At 36.1% G+C, this 18,151-nt stretch overlaps 1 protein-coding gene across 7 annotated transcripts in view; it reads left to right on the top strand.

Annotated features, from left to right (window-relative positions):
• The window catches only part of LOC105483267 (ubiquitin protein ligase E3 component n-recognin 3), a 264,963-nt gene that overhangs the window by 156,121 nt on the left and 90,691 nt on the right, over window positions 1–18,151 (top strand). For all 7 annotated transcript variants that reach the window (XM_011744044.3, XM_011744038.3, XM_011744040.3 and 4 more), the window contains 3 exons: window positions 1,388–1,537; window positions 9,029–9,162; window positions 15,827–15,937. In XM_011744044.3, the coding sequence (XP_011742346.2) occupies window positions 1,388–1,537; window positions 9,029–9,162; window positions 15,827–15,937 (395 nt within the window). The remainder of the gene's footprint in view (window positions 1–1,387; window positions 1,538–9,028; window positions 9,163–15,826; window positions 15,938–18,151) is intronic.

The raw sequence follows: 18,151 nt of genomic DNA on the forward strand, positions 1-18,151 counted from the left end.
CACTCTCGTTGCCCAGACTGGAGTGCAGTGGTGTGATCTCAGCTAACTGCAGCCTCCGCCTCCTGGGTTCAAGTGATTCTCCTGCCTTAGCCTTCCAAGTAGCCAGGATTACAGGTGCCCGCCACCACGCCTGGCTAATTTTTTGTATTTTTAGTAGACATGGGGTTTCACCATGTTGGTCAGGCTTGGTCTCAAACTCCTGACCTCAGGTGATCCGCCCACCTCAGCCTCCCAAAGTGCTGGGATTACAGGCATGAACTATGGTGCCTGGCCTTATATCAATTCTTAATGGCCTCTGGTACTTTTTTCTTTTGAAACCTTCTTTTCATTTTGACCTACTAATGTATTTTTATAGACATTGTGCTTTTTGGTTTGATTCTATTCAGGCACTGTTTTTGTTTTTTGCTAATTTCTTTGGTGGCATCTTTTTATTTCCAGTAATACTAGGCATTACCCAAAGTTCTATTTTAGGTTACTGTCCCTTTTCCTCTCAGTCATTCTTCATAACTATCAGAGGTATGTATAGCTGCATGAATTCTTATTTTAAAATACCTAAACTTGACATTTTTCTTTTCTTATTTCTGACGTATATTTTTACATATTTACTTAGATGTGCCTCCATCTTTTAAACATTTCATAAAGCAACTTCTGCTTCCCAGTTCTTCCCAGTCTCTTCCACCCATTTCTTTGTCACCAGTGGCAGCATCACTTATCTTCATGAATTTAAGTATCTTTATCTGTAAATAATTATTAGCTCAATATTTTATTTTTTGCTATTAATAACATTATATCACCAGAGGATTATTGCTATTTTCAATGAGTTCTGCTTTATTCTTATATAATATGGTCATATCTTCATGATTTCTCTACATAAAAAAATATATTGATAGCTACTATTTCTGAGATACAATCACTAAAATTGAGAGTGAGAAAGAAATAGTTTTTTTTCTCTTTTATATTCTAGTAAATACTACCATATTTTCCCAAGAGCTGTCATGTTGTTGTGAATATCCCCTTAGGTGCCTCAAGGAAGATTAAAACGAACATCTCCCTTCTTTTTGTAACATGTTATTTTAAAATATTTATCTTTTGATACAAATAATCTTTGCCTCTGTGTTTTCTGTATCTATTTTATATTTGAATGATACAACATTAGAAGTATATTTAACCATATTTTAGTTTAAATCTTTCATTATTAAAGTCTTTGCATTATTTTATCTGTCTAAATGTTTTATTTGAGTAAGGTAAGTTTTTCCACAGTGTTATTACTATATACTTTATTGGTATTGAAGCTAAAAATTGTTTGAACTTGATTTTTCCCTCACACTTTCATTGAAGAGAGATTTTCCTCCTAAGGAATTAAAGAGATGTAACTTTTTTCCCTCAGATTCTCCTGAGAATGATATACCTATGGAGATCACCACGGCAGAACCACAGGTTTCCGAGGCAGTATATGACTGTGTTATTTGTGGACAGAGTGGCCCCTCCTCTGAAGACCGACCTACTGGATTAGTTGTACTGTTACAAGCATCCTCAGGTAAAGTCAAAGTAATTTTTTCATGGGAACATTTTAGAGCCAAAGTATATACAACAGATTAATAAATATCTGTATTAAATGAAAATGATATCTTTGTTTACTTATAACTAGGCAAGGGTCAGTTTAGATCCTTCATAGCAAGGATCGATTTAGATCCGAATAACAAAGATTCTTTATCTGGTTATATCTTACTTTCCTGGACATGAGTGTTAGAAGAAACTCTTAACAAAGATCTTGCTATATGGTTACACAATTTTTTTCTTTAAATGCTAGGTGTCCAATAACTGCATTCAGCTTTCTTGGTAATTATAATTGTTCTGGCCGGGTGTGGTGCTTCACATCTACAATCCCAGCATTTTGGGAGGCTGAAGTGGGCAGATCACCTGAGGTCAGGAGTTCAATACTAGCCTGGCCAACATGGAGAAATCCTGTCTCTACTAAAAAAATACAAAATATTGGCGGGTGTGGTGGCAGGTGCCTGTAATCCCAGCTACTTGGGAGGCTGAGGCAGGAGAATTGCTGGAACCCGGGAGGTGGAGGTTGCAGTGAGCTGAGATTGTACCACTGCACTCCAGCCTGGGTGACAGAGTGAGACTCTTGTCTCCAAAAAAAAAAAAATTGTTCTAAGATCTGGAAAACTCCTTAGCCCATAAATATTGTCAGCTTTTAATTACACAAGGCATATTTAGACAGCCTGCCTTTATTTGTTCAGTCTGTGAAATGGTATGTTTACCAGTCTATAGTTTTAAACTATGTAATTTTATTATACATTATAAACGTATAATTTTAAAAGTTTGAAGGATTCATCTGAATGGTGTCCATTGTCTTCTGTAATGAAGTATTTTTGAGGGTAGTGATAATTCTTACACAATCTAGTCACAATGAATTTAATCCTTTTCCAACAGGAGTATGTGTAAAATAAAGAGAAAATAAAATTCTTACATATTTCTCCAGAGGATTTTTTCCTAGGTTGTTAAGTCTCTGAATTCGTATGGTAAAGTGGAAAGAGTTAGATATTATAAACTCCCCTGAATTCAAATATGGTATTGCTTTACTTCATGTGGCCAAATATCTTATTTTCTTGACTTTAGAAGATTTTTGTGTTGGTTAAGTAATGTAATATAAGCAAAAAGAATCCAATATGGTGCATAGTAAATTCGTTTATTCTGTTACTCTTCTTGCCTAAAATGAATTGATTTGGGAAACCCTGATTTAGTGGGACATTGAAATAGAGCTGTCAAAATCAGAAATGCCTACTGAAAGGGAAATGTGTGGAAGTATTAACTACTTTTACAGCTTCTTTTCCTTTCTACTACTCTTAGGAAAGCAGTTTATTAGATTATTGCCAATTGACTTTCAACTTTTTGACTAAATACTATATAGTTATCAACTTAATGATTTGTTTTATTTATTAATTTATTTCATAGATATTTATTGAGCACCTAGGTGCCAGGCACTGTTCTAGTAAGAAACAAAACAAAATCTCTGCTCCAGTGAAACTTATGTTTTTGTTTTAAGCTTTTATTTGTTCATTATTTTATATTTTTAAGTTTATTTGGTCTGTTAGTTTTTAAAGTCTCTTTTAAACAGTAGTATATACGCTAGCTAGATAAATAGATATTAGACAATTCCACTATACTGTAGCTGCCTTATCTCTTAGAGATAGAAGGGAAAAAAACAAGAAACTAATATTGCCAGGACACAGTGGTTCACACCTGTAATTCCAGCACTTTGGGAAGCCAAGGCTGGAGGATTGCTTGAGTCTAGGAGTTCAAGACCAGCCTGGGCAACACAGTAAGACCCTGTCTCTACAAAAAGTAAAATTAAACAGGTGTGGTGACGTGCACCTGTGGTCCCAGCTACTCGGGAGGCCAAGGTGGGAGGATTGCCTGAGCCCAAGAGGTCGAGGTTGCAGTGAGCTGAGATTGCACCACTGCACTCTAACCTGGGTGATGGAGTAAGACCCTATCTTAAAAAAAATTAAAAAAAAAAAAAATGACATTAAAGAGTATTAAATCTCAGGAATGATTTTAGTATACCAGGTGAATTGTGTAGCTGTTTCCTTCTTTACCATCTGAACCTTATCCACCCATTGATACTTTCTCCCTTTTTTCTCTGGGCTTATTTATTTTGATTCATTTCTTCTCTTTTCTTTTTAGATTTGAATATGGAACATTTTTAACAGTATGCTAAAGAGATGTGCAAAGTGAACCCACATGTCCCCATTTATCTTCAACAGTGATTAATTTCTGGCTAATCTTATTTCATTTGTTCCCTCCTTATTAGAATTATTTCGAAGCAGATTTCAGACATTGTATAATTTCATCTGTAAAAATTTCAGTGTTTCTGTTAAAAAGAAAGGTCTTGTTTTTTAAACATAACCACAGTCAGTCCTAAATACATTCTCCAATATCATCAAACATCCAGTCAGTGTTTAAAATTTCCCCATTGTCTCTATTTATTTATTTATTTTGCTTAATTTATTTATAGTTGTAGTGTTCCTTTGTGGTCTTTTAATTAATAGATCCACTCTCCCTCTATCTTTACCCCCTCCTCCCATCATTTTACTTTTTTAAAGAAATTGGATCATTGAAAACCAATTTGGATTTTTCTGAATGTTGCTGTGATGATTAACATATTCCTCTGTTCCCTCTGTTTTCTCTCTGTGAGATTAGTAGCAAATGATGATTACTGCCTAAATCCATCAGGTGATCAGAGATTACAAATCTCTTTCATGGTTTTTTGTTGTTGTTGTTTATTAGCTGACATATACTTCCATAAAAGAAATTTTACTTCATCACCTTTTTTTTGTTACTCCGAGATACAGATTGCGCAGGAAAGACAGGGTAGACACAGTATTCTTTCCTTTTATTTACAGGTGCTCAAAGTATTGAGATAGTGGGGTTTAAAAATCATTTTCTAAAGATAATTAGTACTTTTAGGTATCATTAATGAACTCTGTTTTTAATCATTATGAACTCTGTTCATAACTCTGTAGTTACTTTCTTGTTGATGCTCATGTTCTTCCATCTTTGTTCACTGAGAGCTTATTCGAGTTGTCTCCTGAGTTCTTTTGACACAAGCCTAGAGTAGCCTTGGGTCTTTCTACATTTTTTGGTGTGGCTAGTTACAATAGATTTATCTTATACATTTCCTGCCCTGAAATCAGCAGTCTCTCAAAGAAGCATTAGTTTCTTTTTAGTGGGAAATGGTATTTAGAGACAAAAGTCTGGATGCTAGGTGTGCTTATTGTTCTAGATCTTTTAGTGTTCACTGATACTTTATTGCCATGTTCTTCAAACCATGTATTAAAAGTCTCATGCTTTTATCTCTTTATTTTTATATTTGATTTGTGCTAAATTATACACTTTTGATTAGAAACCCTTCAAAACACTGCTCAAATTAAGGGCCTTTAAGTACATTTATCTACATGGAAAGATATTAATTTATGTGCTATCTCACTATTGCTCAGAATGCCTCTTGTAAGCATTACTGATCTGGGGAGCTTCAGTTCGCCATAGGAGAAGAATATAATATTATATAGTCTTTTCCTTTTATTAAACCCTACATTCTTTGCAAAGATTCAGAAAGTCCAAAATTGCAAAGATTCAGAAAGTGCAAAGTTAGTTGTGATAGCACTTCAAAAATATATATAATAAAAAGAAAGCAAATCTGGCTAGAACTGCATATCTAGATTTGTAAATCAAATAATAATGTTCTTGTTTGTGGAAGAGTGTAGGCATTGAGATAAAAACATAAAGGGAAGGGGGATGGAGCAGTTTTTGTATACTTCTGAAATAAAGTAGATATTTAAATTTGATTGTTACAAAGTGGAGATGTTAATTCTAATCCCCAGGGTAAACACTATAAAAAAAAAGTTACACACACACACACATATACACACACACACACACGAAAAGAGAAAGGGATCAAAATTTTATACCAGAAAAGTCAATTAATTACAAAAAAAGTCAGTAATCAATTAAAGAAGAAATAGAAAATAGCAAAATGGATTAATTAATTTTTTTAAAGTTAGTAATTACTTAAAATATAAATGCATTAAACTGCCCAGGTAAAAGGCAGAGGTTGACAGAATGAATTTTTAAAAATGTGATGCTACAAGAGATTCACTTTAGATCCAGAGACACAATAAGTTGAAAGTGAAAGGATGGGAAGAGATTCCATGCAAATAGTAACCAAAAGAGAGCTGGGGTGGTTATACTATGAGACAAAATAAACTGTAAGTTAAGAATTGTTACAAGAGACAAAGAAGGAGATTATATATTGATAAACAGCCAATCCATCATGAAGATATTATAGACATATATGCTCCAAACAACAGAGCCCCCAATGTATGAAGCAAAAATGGATAGAACTGAAGGAAGAAATAGATACTTCTAAAATAATAGTTGGAGACTTTAATTGATAGAACAACTAGACAGAAGATCAGAAAGGAAACTGAATACTTGAGCAACACTATAAAACAACTAGACCTAACAGACTTATATAGAACACTCCACCCAAGAACAGTGGAATATATATTTTTCTCAATGGTATATGGAACATTATCCTAGGTAGATCATACGTTAGGCCACAAAACAAGCCTCAATAACATTTTAAAAGATTGAAATTATTCAAAAAATTGTCTGTGGTCATAATGGAATGAAACTAGCTATGAATAACAAAAGGAAACCTGGGAAATTCACAAGTACATGGATATTAAACAACATACTCTTTATTTTATTTTTTTGAGATGGAGTCTAGCTCTGTCACCCAGACTGGAGTGCAGTGGCATAGTCTTGGTTCACTGCAAGCTCTGTCTCCCGGGTTCACACCATTCTCCTGCCTCAGCCTCCCCAGTAGCTGGGACTACAGGCGCCTGCCACCATGCCTGGCTAATTTTTTTGTATTTTTAGTAGAGACGGTGTTTCACCATGTTAGCCAGGATGATCTCGATCTCCTGACTTTGTGATCCGCCCGCCTCGGCCTCCCAAAGTGCTGGGATTACAGGTGTGAGCCACCGCATCCAACCTAAAACAACATACTCTTAAACAACCAATGGGCCAAAGAAGAAATTACAAACGAAATTAGAAAACACTTTGAGGTGAAGGAAAATGAAAATACAACATACCTAAACCTTTAGAATGCAGTGAAAATGGGGAAATTTACAGCTGTAAATGCATACATTAAAAAAGATTCAAATAACTAAAATTGGAAATGAAATTGTTGACTTTACTACAGACCTCACAGAAATAAAAAGGATTATAGGAGAACACTATGACCAATTTATGCCAAAAAATTATATGACATGGATTAAATAAATGATTTCCTAGAAATATACAAACTACCAAATGGACCCAAGAAATAATAAAAAATTTGAACATATTTGTAACACATAAAAAGATTGATTCAGTAATTTTAAAAAATCTGACAATGAAAAGCACAGGACCAGATGGCTTCACTGGTGAATTATATCAGTCATTTAAAGAATTAACACCAGTGCTTCTCAAACTTGTCCAAAAAATAAAGAGGAGTGAACACTCCTTAACTCTTTCTATGAGGCTAGTTTTGATACCAAAGCCAGATAAAGATAACACAGGAAAACAGTAGACCAATATCCCTTATGAATATACATGCAAAAATTCTCAACAGAATTCTAGCAAATTGAATGCAGCAGCATATTAAGAGGATTATGCATCATGGCAATTATGTTTTAGCTGGTAGCATCTATCAGCTTTTGTCTCTTACTTCTGTTGCTGTTATAAATCCCTCCAAAACTTAGGGCCCACAGTGATACACCTAATATTATTCCCTTTTTGAAGAGCAGCTCTTCTGATGCACACATCGTGATATTTTATCTGTAAATACTTTAGAATATAACTCCTAAGAACAAGGATACTCTTTTTAAATTTTTTCTTATATATATTTTGAGACAGAGTCCCTCTCTGTTGCTCAGGCTGGAGTGCAGTGGTGCGATCTCAGCTCACTGCAACCCCAGCCTCCCAGGCTCAAGCAATTCTCATGCCTCAGCCTCTCAAGTAGCTGGGATCACAGGCATGCACCACCATACCCAGCTAAATTTTGTATTTTTATTAGAGACGGGGTTTTGTCATGTTAGCCAGGCTGGTCTTGAACTCCTGGCCTCAAGTGATCTGTCCACCTTGGCCTCCCAAAGTACTGGGTTTACAGGTATGAGCCACCACACCCAGCCCAAGGATATTCTTTTACATAATTATGGTACCATTATCATTCCTAAGAAATGTAACATTATTAACATCAAATATTGTTTATATTCAGATTCTCTCAGTTGTCCCTGCAATATTTTTTGTGTTTCTTATTTACTTGATAAATAAAAATTGTACATATTTATGGCATACATAAATGTGATATGGTATTTTGATATGTATACATTGTGGAATGGTTAAGCCAAGCTAATTAACATATATGCCACTTTGCCATTAATCAGGCTGATTAACTTATACACATATCCACTTACATCATTTTTTTATGGTCAGAGTCAGTAATATTTTTATAGCAGATATTTCTTGATTCACAATCGAATAAAAGATCATGTATTGTTTTTTCATTGTCATTTCTTGTTATTCTCCTGTAATTTAGAACAGTTTCTCTAGCCCCTTTTTAAAGTTTCAGAGTCCAGGTTGGTTGTTCCATAGAATATCTCAGAATCTGGATTTGTGTGATTATTTCCTTGTTACTAGATTGAAGTTAAACAGTTTTGGCAAGGGTATTACACAGGTGATGTTCCTTTGAATAGCATTACATCAGGAGGTCCACTGTGTCAATTTGTCCTATTATTGGTGGTGCCAATCAAGTTTGATCACTTGGGTAAGGTAGTAGGTAATCTATAGGATGATACATTAAGACTGTACTCACCCTTTTACTCTTTTATTTCATTTTCCTTGCCTGGGTCAGTGAACGTATTGTATTATCTATTACTATTATTATTCTTTTTAATACTCAACTTTTCTCAAATTTTACCAGTCAGAACTCCAGGTCCTTATAAATCTGCTCCCTCAGTGTTTGAACCCTTACTTGCTCTTTTTAATCACACATCCTTCTGGGGTCACCTTGCACTTTTCCCCAACCCTGGACTCAGCTGTTTCTCCATGGATCTCTTCTTCCTTTTAGTGAGAAATAGTATATTTAGAAATAAAGTTTGTGAATACTAGAGAGTTATATCATCTAGATTTTTTCAGTGGACAGATTTAGGAACCCATCAATCCATCCATCCATCCATTTTGAGTTTATAATCATAGTTCAGTGTTATTTTTTAAAGTAAATATTGGCATATTTGAAGCTTTATTTAGCCTGTAGAAGAAAACTAGAATACCACTTTTTTGAGGAGTCTTTAAAAATTTCTAATAGTGAAAAAATTTGAGTTGCTTGTGGTAAATAACTCAGCTTTTCTTGGAGTTACAGATCTATGGCATTGATTATTTTTGATTAATGAGCTTTTATCTGTTAATGTAGTTTTGGGGCAGTGCCGTGACAATGTTGAGCCAAAAAAGTTGCCAATCACTGAAGAGGAGCAGATTTACCCTTGGGATACCTGTGCAGCCGTTCATGACGTGAGGCTTTCATTATTACAGCGTTATTTTAAGGATGTAAGTACTCTTTATAAAATAGTACTTTTGTCTGCCAAGTTGATGGTTGGTTATTTCCCTCCAGAATTTTATATGTCTTTTACCAAAATGGCATTCTGATGTTAAATTTGAAAGTTTATTAGAAAAAAATTAATATGTGGATAGAAAGAAATGGAAATCTGTTAATAAACATTTCAGATAATAAATGTGATACCTTTGTTTTAAATGTTGTTTATTGTGTGATACACACATTCAATTAAGTGGAATGATGAGTACAGCAGATCCTTAAATAATGATGTTTCTTTCAACATTGTTTTGTTATAATGTTGATGAGAAAAAAATTCCCTACCGGGGCCACTGTCAGTGTGGAATTTGTGTGTTCTCCCCATGTCTTTATGGGTTTTGTCTGGGTATTCCAGTTCTTCCTACTTCCCAAAGATGTGCTGCACATTAGGTTAATTGGCATGTCTAAATTGTCCTGGTATGAGTGAGTATGGGTGTGGATGTGAGTATGTCCTGCCATGGGATGGTGTCCTGCCCAGGGTCAATTCCTGCCTTGTGCTCTGAGCTGCGGGATTAGGCTCCAGCCACCTATGACTGTGAACTAGAATAAGTAGGTTGGAAAATGAATGAAATAATGAAAACGTATTTTTTTTAAAAATTTATAAATTTACAAAGTGTATGATAAAGTAAAAATTTATAAAGCATATGATAATTATACAACTGCATAATAACGATGTGGTATGAAAGGGCTCAGTGAACCTGCATATTTGTTATTGTTTGTTTTTAAATTGCATGGTAATAGGAAGTACTCTTTAACGATTTTCACTTTGCAAACACTTATTCCTTAATTTAACCCATCACCACTACTACTCACAGTACTCATTGTTTTGTTAAAAACTGGGTAAATCGTTTTCTTGTTTCTATTAACCTTTCTCAAATACTCTGCATTCATTTCAGTGTTTCATATTAGAAATGTTTTGGGTCTTTAGAAGTTATGATGATGTTTTTGTAATCAGAAATATACTATAGGAATTTAACTCTTGTTTATATCCGTTAGCCTATGGTTAAATTAGTTTTGTTCCACATAATTTGCTTAAAGTCACAGTTTCCAAGAACCTATTGATAACATTAAGTGAGGACTTAATGTATTAACTCTTTGGAAACTTGTATTATGGTGGGAATATTGTATGAAGATTTTTGCCTCCCTCTTTTACTTTCATTTAAAGATATGTAATAAAATTTCATTATGATACTTTTAAAATGTAAAGTAAGGATGGATTTGATTCATATCTGCTATGACTTCTTATAAACTTGGTAGTTTTTTTCAGTGTTTTGCATTTAGGGACTCTGGAACTCATAAGTATCTGAAGGCTTTCAAGATAAACTTTAGTAGCAGCAGCATTGTTAACATCTTTTTAAAATTTCTGTATTCCTTTTGATGTTTCCTGAGTGGATTATCAAATGGGGTTTCCTTTCTCCTGTTGTAGTTTTTTAAATCTACTGTGTCTTGAATTAAATAAAGATAAGATATAAGCTTAAAATATAAAGTAAAACATTTTTAGTTAACTGTATGAGATGATTATATGGATAGATTTCCAAATAGAACTTTCTTGCCCATAAATCCATTGAAGTGGAAGAAATTAGTAAGATAAGTGGAAGACAGAATACATAATCAGAATAAATAAAACTGACCTAGTGATGGTAAGAGCCAGAGTTGAGTCTGGTTCCTTAATATGCTAGACTGACAAGAAGGTTTCTGGTGGCTTCTACAGGAGCTGATGGACCTACAGGGAGGTATTGTGTAGATCAGAAAGAATCCTAGACCAGAAAAACTGGGTTTGGTCCTGATTCTGCCATTTCTGAGCAATGTGAGCTTGGCCAAATCCCTTAAGTGGCCTGAGACTCAATTTCCTCATCTGTAAAATAGGGCTGATAATGATCTTTCATGCAGTAATCACCAGGTTAGAGTTCACTCTGCATATAGGTCACCCTGCATATAATACAGGTCAATATAAATGTAAAGTGATGTTTTAAATATTCAAGCTATCCCATTTAGGAAGGCTAGGTTAGGCCTGTTTGGCAGTTTGGGTTAGGTAATAAGGGTCATGCTTCCATATATTTTCAGAGACTTTAAAATGAAATTATGGTTATTTTGTAGCAGTATCTGTATGTGCATGTGTATAAATACATGTATGTGCGCACACATACATATTTTCACACTTTGTTCTTTATTGCTTTGGACTTTTTTTTTTTGAGATGGCGTCTCACTCTGTCTCCAGGCTGGAGTGCAGTGGTGCGATCTCGGCTCACTGCAACCTCTGTCTCCCGGGGCCTGTGTTCAAATGACTCCCCTGCCTCAGCCTACTGAGTAGCTGGGACTACAGGTGCCCGCCACCACACCCGGCTAATTTTTTATATTTTTAGTAGAGACAGGATTTCACCATGTTGGCCAGTATGGTCTCGATCTCTTGACCTTGTGATCCGCCCGCTTTGGCCTCCCAAAGTGTTGGGATTACAGGCGTGAGCCACTGCACCTGGCTTGCTTTGGATTTTTTTTTACAGGATACATATATTACTTTATTAATCAGAGACCAATAAATATTTTATTTTCAAGGAAAATTGGGAAATGATGCTAAGTTCTGCTTTTGCAGAAATTTACTGCCACCTTATTTAGACTTTATTTTCTTGTCATAATGATACAGGATTCTTTTGGTGCCACTTCACTAGGTGGCACCTCTGCCTGGGCTTCACTAGGGCCCACTGGGCTCACTCTACCCAGGCTGGCTGGCGGGCCATGCTTAGCTCGCTCCCTAGTCTGGATCCCTCAACCATTGCAGCTCCAAGCTCTGCCTGTGGTGGGGCTAGGTGTGCTGCAAGCAGCTTCTGTGGCTGGGTGCCAGCATTCAAATGACGGGGATGCAGTGGCACCCAAAAACTCAGAGACACCAGCAACTGCAGAGCCCCAAGGGAGTGCCACAGCTTCTGCTTGGGGAGTGCCGAGGTCTGGGCCCCCAGAAGGGTTGCAGCTCTTCACTCCCATAGTCCAGTGAATGGGAGCGTGTCACAACTCTTTTCATTCCTGCTACCCACAGCTCTGTGAGCCGGCCAGGAATGTGTTACAGCCCTTTTTGCCCCTGCCATTTGGTGGGTAGGTTCTTGTCCCACAACCATGAAGAATGAAGTACATGGACACCAGAGAGTGAGCAAGGCAGAGAAGAATTTTATCAAGTGACAGGAAAGATCTCAACAACAAGAGAGGGGGCCTGAAAACGCGTAGCTGCCTGTGTGACTGAGTCTGTGGTTTTTATGGTCTCAGAATGGGGGAGTGTGTGCTGAACGGTCCATGTGTGGACCTGATAAAAGCAGCACTATTTGATTGGCTAAAAGGCTTCGAGGAAGTTCTCACTCCAGTCATGGACTCTACCTGAAACTGCAACTGGTTTTCAGTCTTTAAATTGTCTGTGGTTTGAAGGTTGGATTTCACCAGGGACCTGGCCCTGTCTACCTAGGAATTTGTCTGTCTCCTGCCACTATCAATAATCCTGGTTTTAATTTTTATCATTTTTAATTATTTTAGAGTAAACAGGTAAAGATGAATCCCAACATCAAATAGAAAACTTAAAAAAAAAAATCGATCAAAATAAACCTAGACCTAAGAGCATCATAATTTTGAGGAAAGAGATGATCTAATAAATGGGAGCAAAAAGGGAGGGTATCTCTTTTTTGCAGCCAGAGTAATTATTCATTTCTAGAAAAAAATATTTTTAATAAAAAGTCTCTGAGCTGAAATCTGAGTTGGATTATACTCTGTTGTATTTCTGTTAGTGATTGTGAGATTTGTATTCCTACATCATTACTTTTGTATGCTTTTATAAGACCTGTTTTATGTATATATGGCATATTCCCTAGACTGCATACCTCTGCAGGTCCAGAGCTGTGCCTCATGTTGATTCAGAGGCTAGCACATGCTATGTGTGTTGTAGATGCTTACTGGGTTTCTTCCTGAATTACTCTAAACATAAGAGTACCAGAGTGGTAGCTGGACCAGACTGTATAGAGCAGAAGAATGACCGTCAGTAGGCACTGATATTGATTATAGGATTAGACTGTAGATTCTACTGTCTTCAGATTAAATGCATGCATTTTACAGAATTGACATGTAGAATATTAGTTATGTAAGACAGTGCATTCACTGTAGAAACTGGAAGTGTAACACATGGGGAATATGACACAACAGAGAGAAGGAACCTGATCTTTGGAGTTAGATAGACTTGGATTTGAATTTATAACTTCGTGATCTTACTAAAGTTATCATTCCTCTCTTGTAAAAAGGGGCAACTCCAGCTACTGTATTAGGTTTTAGTAATTATTGAGGTTGTGACATTTCAGTGTTAGGCACTTAGCACAGTGGTGGATACTTGAGGTCTCCCTAAAATACTAGTCTCACATTATTAAATGTTACCCTGCATTTTTTGACTGTCAAACTCAAACATCTAAAAGTTGTATAGACAAATGATTCATTGTTTCCAGTTTTAAAAGCTAACCATTTTTATTAAAAATACAGATTAATTGCCTTTTTGTAGTATAGTGCCAAAGAGAGCAACTGGTTTATTAACTGACTACCAATCATTCTAAATGATCTAACACCAAAATCTGCTTCAATTTCAAGCAGCTCCAAAATGTAAAACAAGGATGAGCAGGGCTCCTGTTGTTTTTCTCATTTGTAACAGAAGCCTGCTAACCAGCTGTATTTGATTTATGCTGCTTCACATCTTTAAATTGGCTGGGAAGTCATTTTGTACTATGTAATACATAGTACTTTCAACTTTAGATACTCATGAAGAGTCTTGATTTAATATCGGAACTTTACTGTCATTTAAAGATCATTGGTCATCTTACATTATAAAAATAAAATTTAAAGATTGACTCAGGTTTTTAAACATGTAAGTACATGCTTGTTTGATGGCTTTCAAATCTTTCATCATATGCTGCCACTTCTGTTAGATCTTATGCTTTCACATTGCTCTGGCCCGCCCATCTATTTACTATAGATAGTAGAAAATGAATTCAAGTTTAGGCCCAAATGCTATTCAGAGGCCAATTGATGAAAATTCTAAGGAAGAGATTTTAGGAGAAAAAGTCTTCCGCCTATTTATAAGTTTAGAGGAAGGAATTAGCAATGAAAGAGAAGTTGAAGATGTAAAAGAGAAAGGAAAGATGAGAGAAAGAAACCTTTAAAACAAATCTGGAGCCAGGCATGATGGCTCATGCCTATAATCCCAGCACTTTGGGAGGCAGAGGTGGGCGGATCACTCCCTGAGGTGAGACCAGCCTGATCAACATGGAGAAACTCCATCTGTACTAAAAATACAAAATTAGCCAGGTGTGGTGGCACATGCCTGTAATCCCAGCTACTCGGGAGGCTGAGGCAGGAGAATTACTTGAATCCAGGAGGCAGAGGTTGTGGTGAGCCAAGATTGCGCCGTTGCACTCCAGCGTGGGCAACAAGAGTGAAACTCAATCTCAAAAAAAAAAAAAACCTCAAAAAACAAAAACACAAATTTGGAAAGGATTATAGTTTGCTTATATAGTCTAGGTCCCTTCTTTATTGTATATTATATTAAGACCTTGTAAATATTAAGGCATGTTTTTGGGTTATTCTTGTGACTAGATTTATACTTTATAAAGATGTATGGGGGGTACATCAGAACAAACTTGAGTTAAGGAGACGAGTTAAGAAACTGTTTAAGAACCCCTTCTCCCAGTCTGTGGGATATAGACTTGAATATTATGTAGTGGAAAAGAAGAGGAAAGACCAAAATCATGAGTTATTTAGGACACAGAATCCATATGATTTGGGAACTGATACTGTGGTATGAAGGTAAGAGTGTGATACAGAATGACTCTTGGCTTTCTGAGTGGTGACTAAATAGATTGTGGAGTTATTGAACCAAGAGGAAGGAAATGATTCATGGAGAAGCTAACAATTTACATTTTTGGCACATTGAGTTTATATTTTCTTTGGGACATTAAACTGGAGATTTTTGAGTGGCGTAAGTACTTGTATCTAACAGTCAGGCAAGGGATCTAAGCTTACGGTGTAGTCGAAATTACTGCTTAAATCACTAGGAAAAATAGTTTAATGAGAAGAGAGTAGCACTGAGAATAGAACCTTGAGGAGTAGAGGAATAGACATTGAAGGAGTAGTGAAGAAAAAAAGATCCTTAGAAGGAAGGCTGAGAAAAGCAGTTAAAGAGACAGGAACAAAACCAAGAGAGAGTAGCATTAAACCAGAGGAAAGTAGGCGTTTCAACAAGTAAGTTGTTAATGTCAGAAATCAGAGAGAGATTAAGTACCATACTTAATCTCAGCAACAGTATAGTTCATACTGAACTGTAGTGTAATATTGAGAGCATATATTTTATGGAGCGGACAAAGGCTAATTCATAATATTCTCTTTCATTATGAGTATAGAAGTTTGGGAGCTGCAACTTCATGGTATTCCAATTTTAAAGATAATGTCTTAAGACTATCTAGTCAGGCATTAATTGATACCACAAAAATAGAAACTTCACGTTAATATAAAAATAGAAAATCATGCAGAGGTTTATGCGGACATATTAATATTTAAATATGTTTATACTTTAAAATTAATTGTATTTGTCTTCTTTTTATTTTGAAGAGTTCATGTCTCTTGGCAGTATCAATTGGCTGGGAAGGAGGTGTTTATGTACAAACCTGTGGTCACACATTACATATAGATTGTCATAAATCTTATATGGAATCATTACGGGTAAGTTGCAAAAATTTTTTAAAGTTGCATGTATCTTTCCAGGTATTAAATCTTTGTATAGTATATACATCCCAATTCCAGCTCATCTTTTTAGGTGGTTTTGATCATCATGTAAACTATCCAGTCTCACTTTAACACAGACCTGTTCAACTTCAAGGATTTTAATTTTAAATTTCATTTTAGCAGCTGGCTGAATGCAGTGGCTCATGCCTGTAATCCCAGCACTTTGGGAGGCCGAGGTGGACAGATCACTTGAGGTCGGGAGTTCGAGACCAGCCTGGCCAATGTGGCCACCTGGCCAACCTGGCAAAACCCTGTCTCTACTAAAAATACAAAAATTAGCTGGGCATGGTGGTGTGCACTTGTAATCCAAGCTACTCGGAAGGCTGAGGCAGGAGAATCACTTGACTCTGTGAGGCAGAGGTTGCAGTGAACTGAGATTGCACCACTGCCCTCCAGCCTGGGCAACAGAGCAAGACTCCATCTCAAAAAAAAAAAAAAAAAAAAAAAAGAAAAAAAAAAAAGAAAAATTTTTTTCACTTCAGCAACTGACTTCCATGGCTGTACTTTAGACTTTGTTACTCTCTCTGAAATATTAAGCTTTAATATCCTACCATATCATCTTATGATTATCACATAAGTTCTCTTGTCTTCACTCTCATTATTGTGATTTGCCTCTGACATCGAGATCTATAGTCCTTTAACCCTTTGAATTTTTTCCTAGTGTATTAGCTCTTTGCTATCCTCTCTTTCTTGTACTATACCCATTCTGTTCTTGTGAATCTCATTTAATCAACCTCCTTTGACTTTAGACCCAGTCAGCTATCCCAGCTAGAAAAGTCATAAAACTAGGTGAATGGTTATTATCACAAACTTGTGGCTTCCTATAACAGTGGCTTAGACTAGAGTTATGGGCTGTAAATACTACCTATTAATTCATTTACCTGTCTTTGATCAGTTCCTTCTCCTGTTTTCCTCAGCAGCTATTCCAAACCTTTGCCTCCCCAAGATTCATTTCCTCTTAATAGATTCGGTCTCTTCCTTTGTCATGAAGAAAACAGTGTCTGTTGTCACATTCTCTTAGATTCCTGTCTTGCTTTTCTGTTCCCTGATAAATGAGTCCAACATCCCAACCAGTCTTTTCTTTGCTACTCTTTGAGGTAGTACTATAGCCTTTCTTCTGTTCAGGAATAACTTTTCTGCCTGAGCTCTGGTAGACCTTTCTCCCCAACACCTCAGGGGCCTTGATTCATCAGTAGGTAACCTCTTTTTCTTCTGTATTTTCAGTTTTTCTGCCTCTTCTGCCCCTTCTCAGCTCATCAGGAGCTGAGTTCAAACCTCTCCCATTCAGAATCCTTCCCTGGACATTACATTTTCTTATTTTCCTATAGCTGAAGACTTCTCTTTCTCCTTCAGTGTAACTTTTATTTTATTTATTTATTTTTTTTGAGATGGGGTCTCACTCTGTTTCCCAGGATGGAGTGCAGTGGCTAGATCATAGCTCACTGAAGCCTTACACTCCTGAGTTCAAGCAGTGCAACTTCTTAAAAGCAACTTCTTAAATACAGGTCTACTATATTCCCATATTCCTAACTCAGAAGCAGTAGATATCTCTTTTTTCCTTCCTGTTCTTCACCTCTCACTTTCAGTCCCTTACCAAAATTCTATTGATTCTGCCTTCTAAACCTCACTTGACTATATTCTACCTTCATTAATCCCACTGCTACTTTTTTGTGTATGCCTTCCTTGCTCATCTTGATTATAGGAATTGCTTTCTTATTGATTTCCTTACTCCAGGTGTAATTTATTTACTACATTGAGCTTTCTAAAATTTAAATCGACAATATGTGTTGTTGGCTTAAAATCTCTTGCTGTCTTCCTCCTGATAGGATAAAGTTCACTATTCTCTGAATGGCATTCAGGTACTACAGGATCTGGACTTGCCTATTGCTTTAGTGTTGTCTTCCATCAATTCAACATTAATAAGCTAATTACTAGTTCCTTAAGCACATTATGCATTTTTCATATCCCTGTATTCAAGTATTCTTTCAGTAAATATTTATTCAGTATCTACAGTGTTCCAGATACTGTGATAATCATTGTGGATACAATGGTACATAAGGCACAGTTCCTTCCCTCAATGAGTTTAATATGTATTACGTAAGAGAGACAAGTAAACAGTTACAGTATGCGTGCTAAATGTTAGGTATACAC

The sequence above is a fragment of the Macaca nemestrina genome, chromosome 11 (genome assembly GCF_043159975.1).
Source record: "Macaca nemestrina isolate mMacNem1 chromosome 11, mMacNem.hap1, whole genome shotgun sequence".
NCBI lineage: Eukaryota > Metazoa > Chordata > Mammalia > Primates > Cercopithecidae > Macaca > Macaca nemestrina.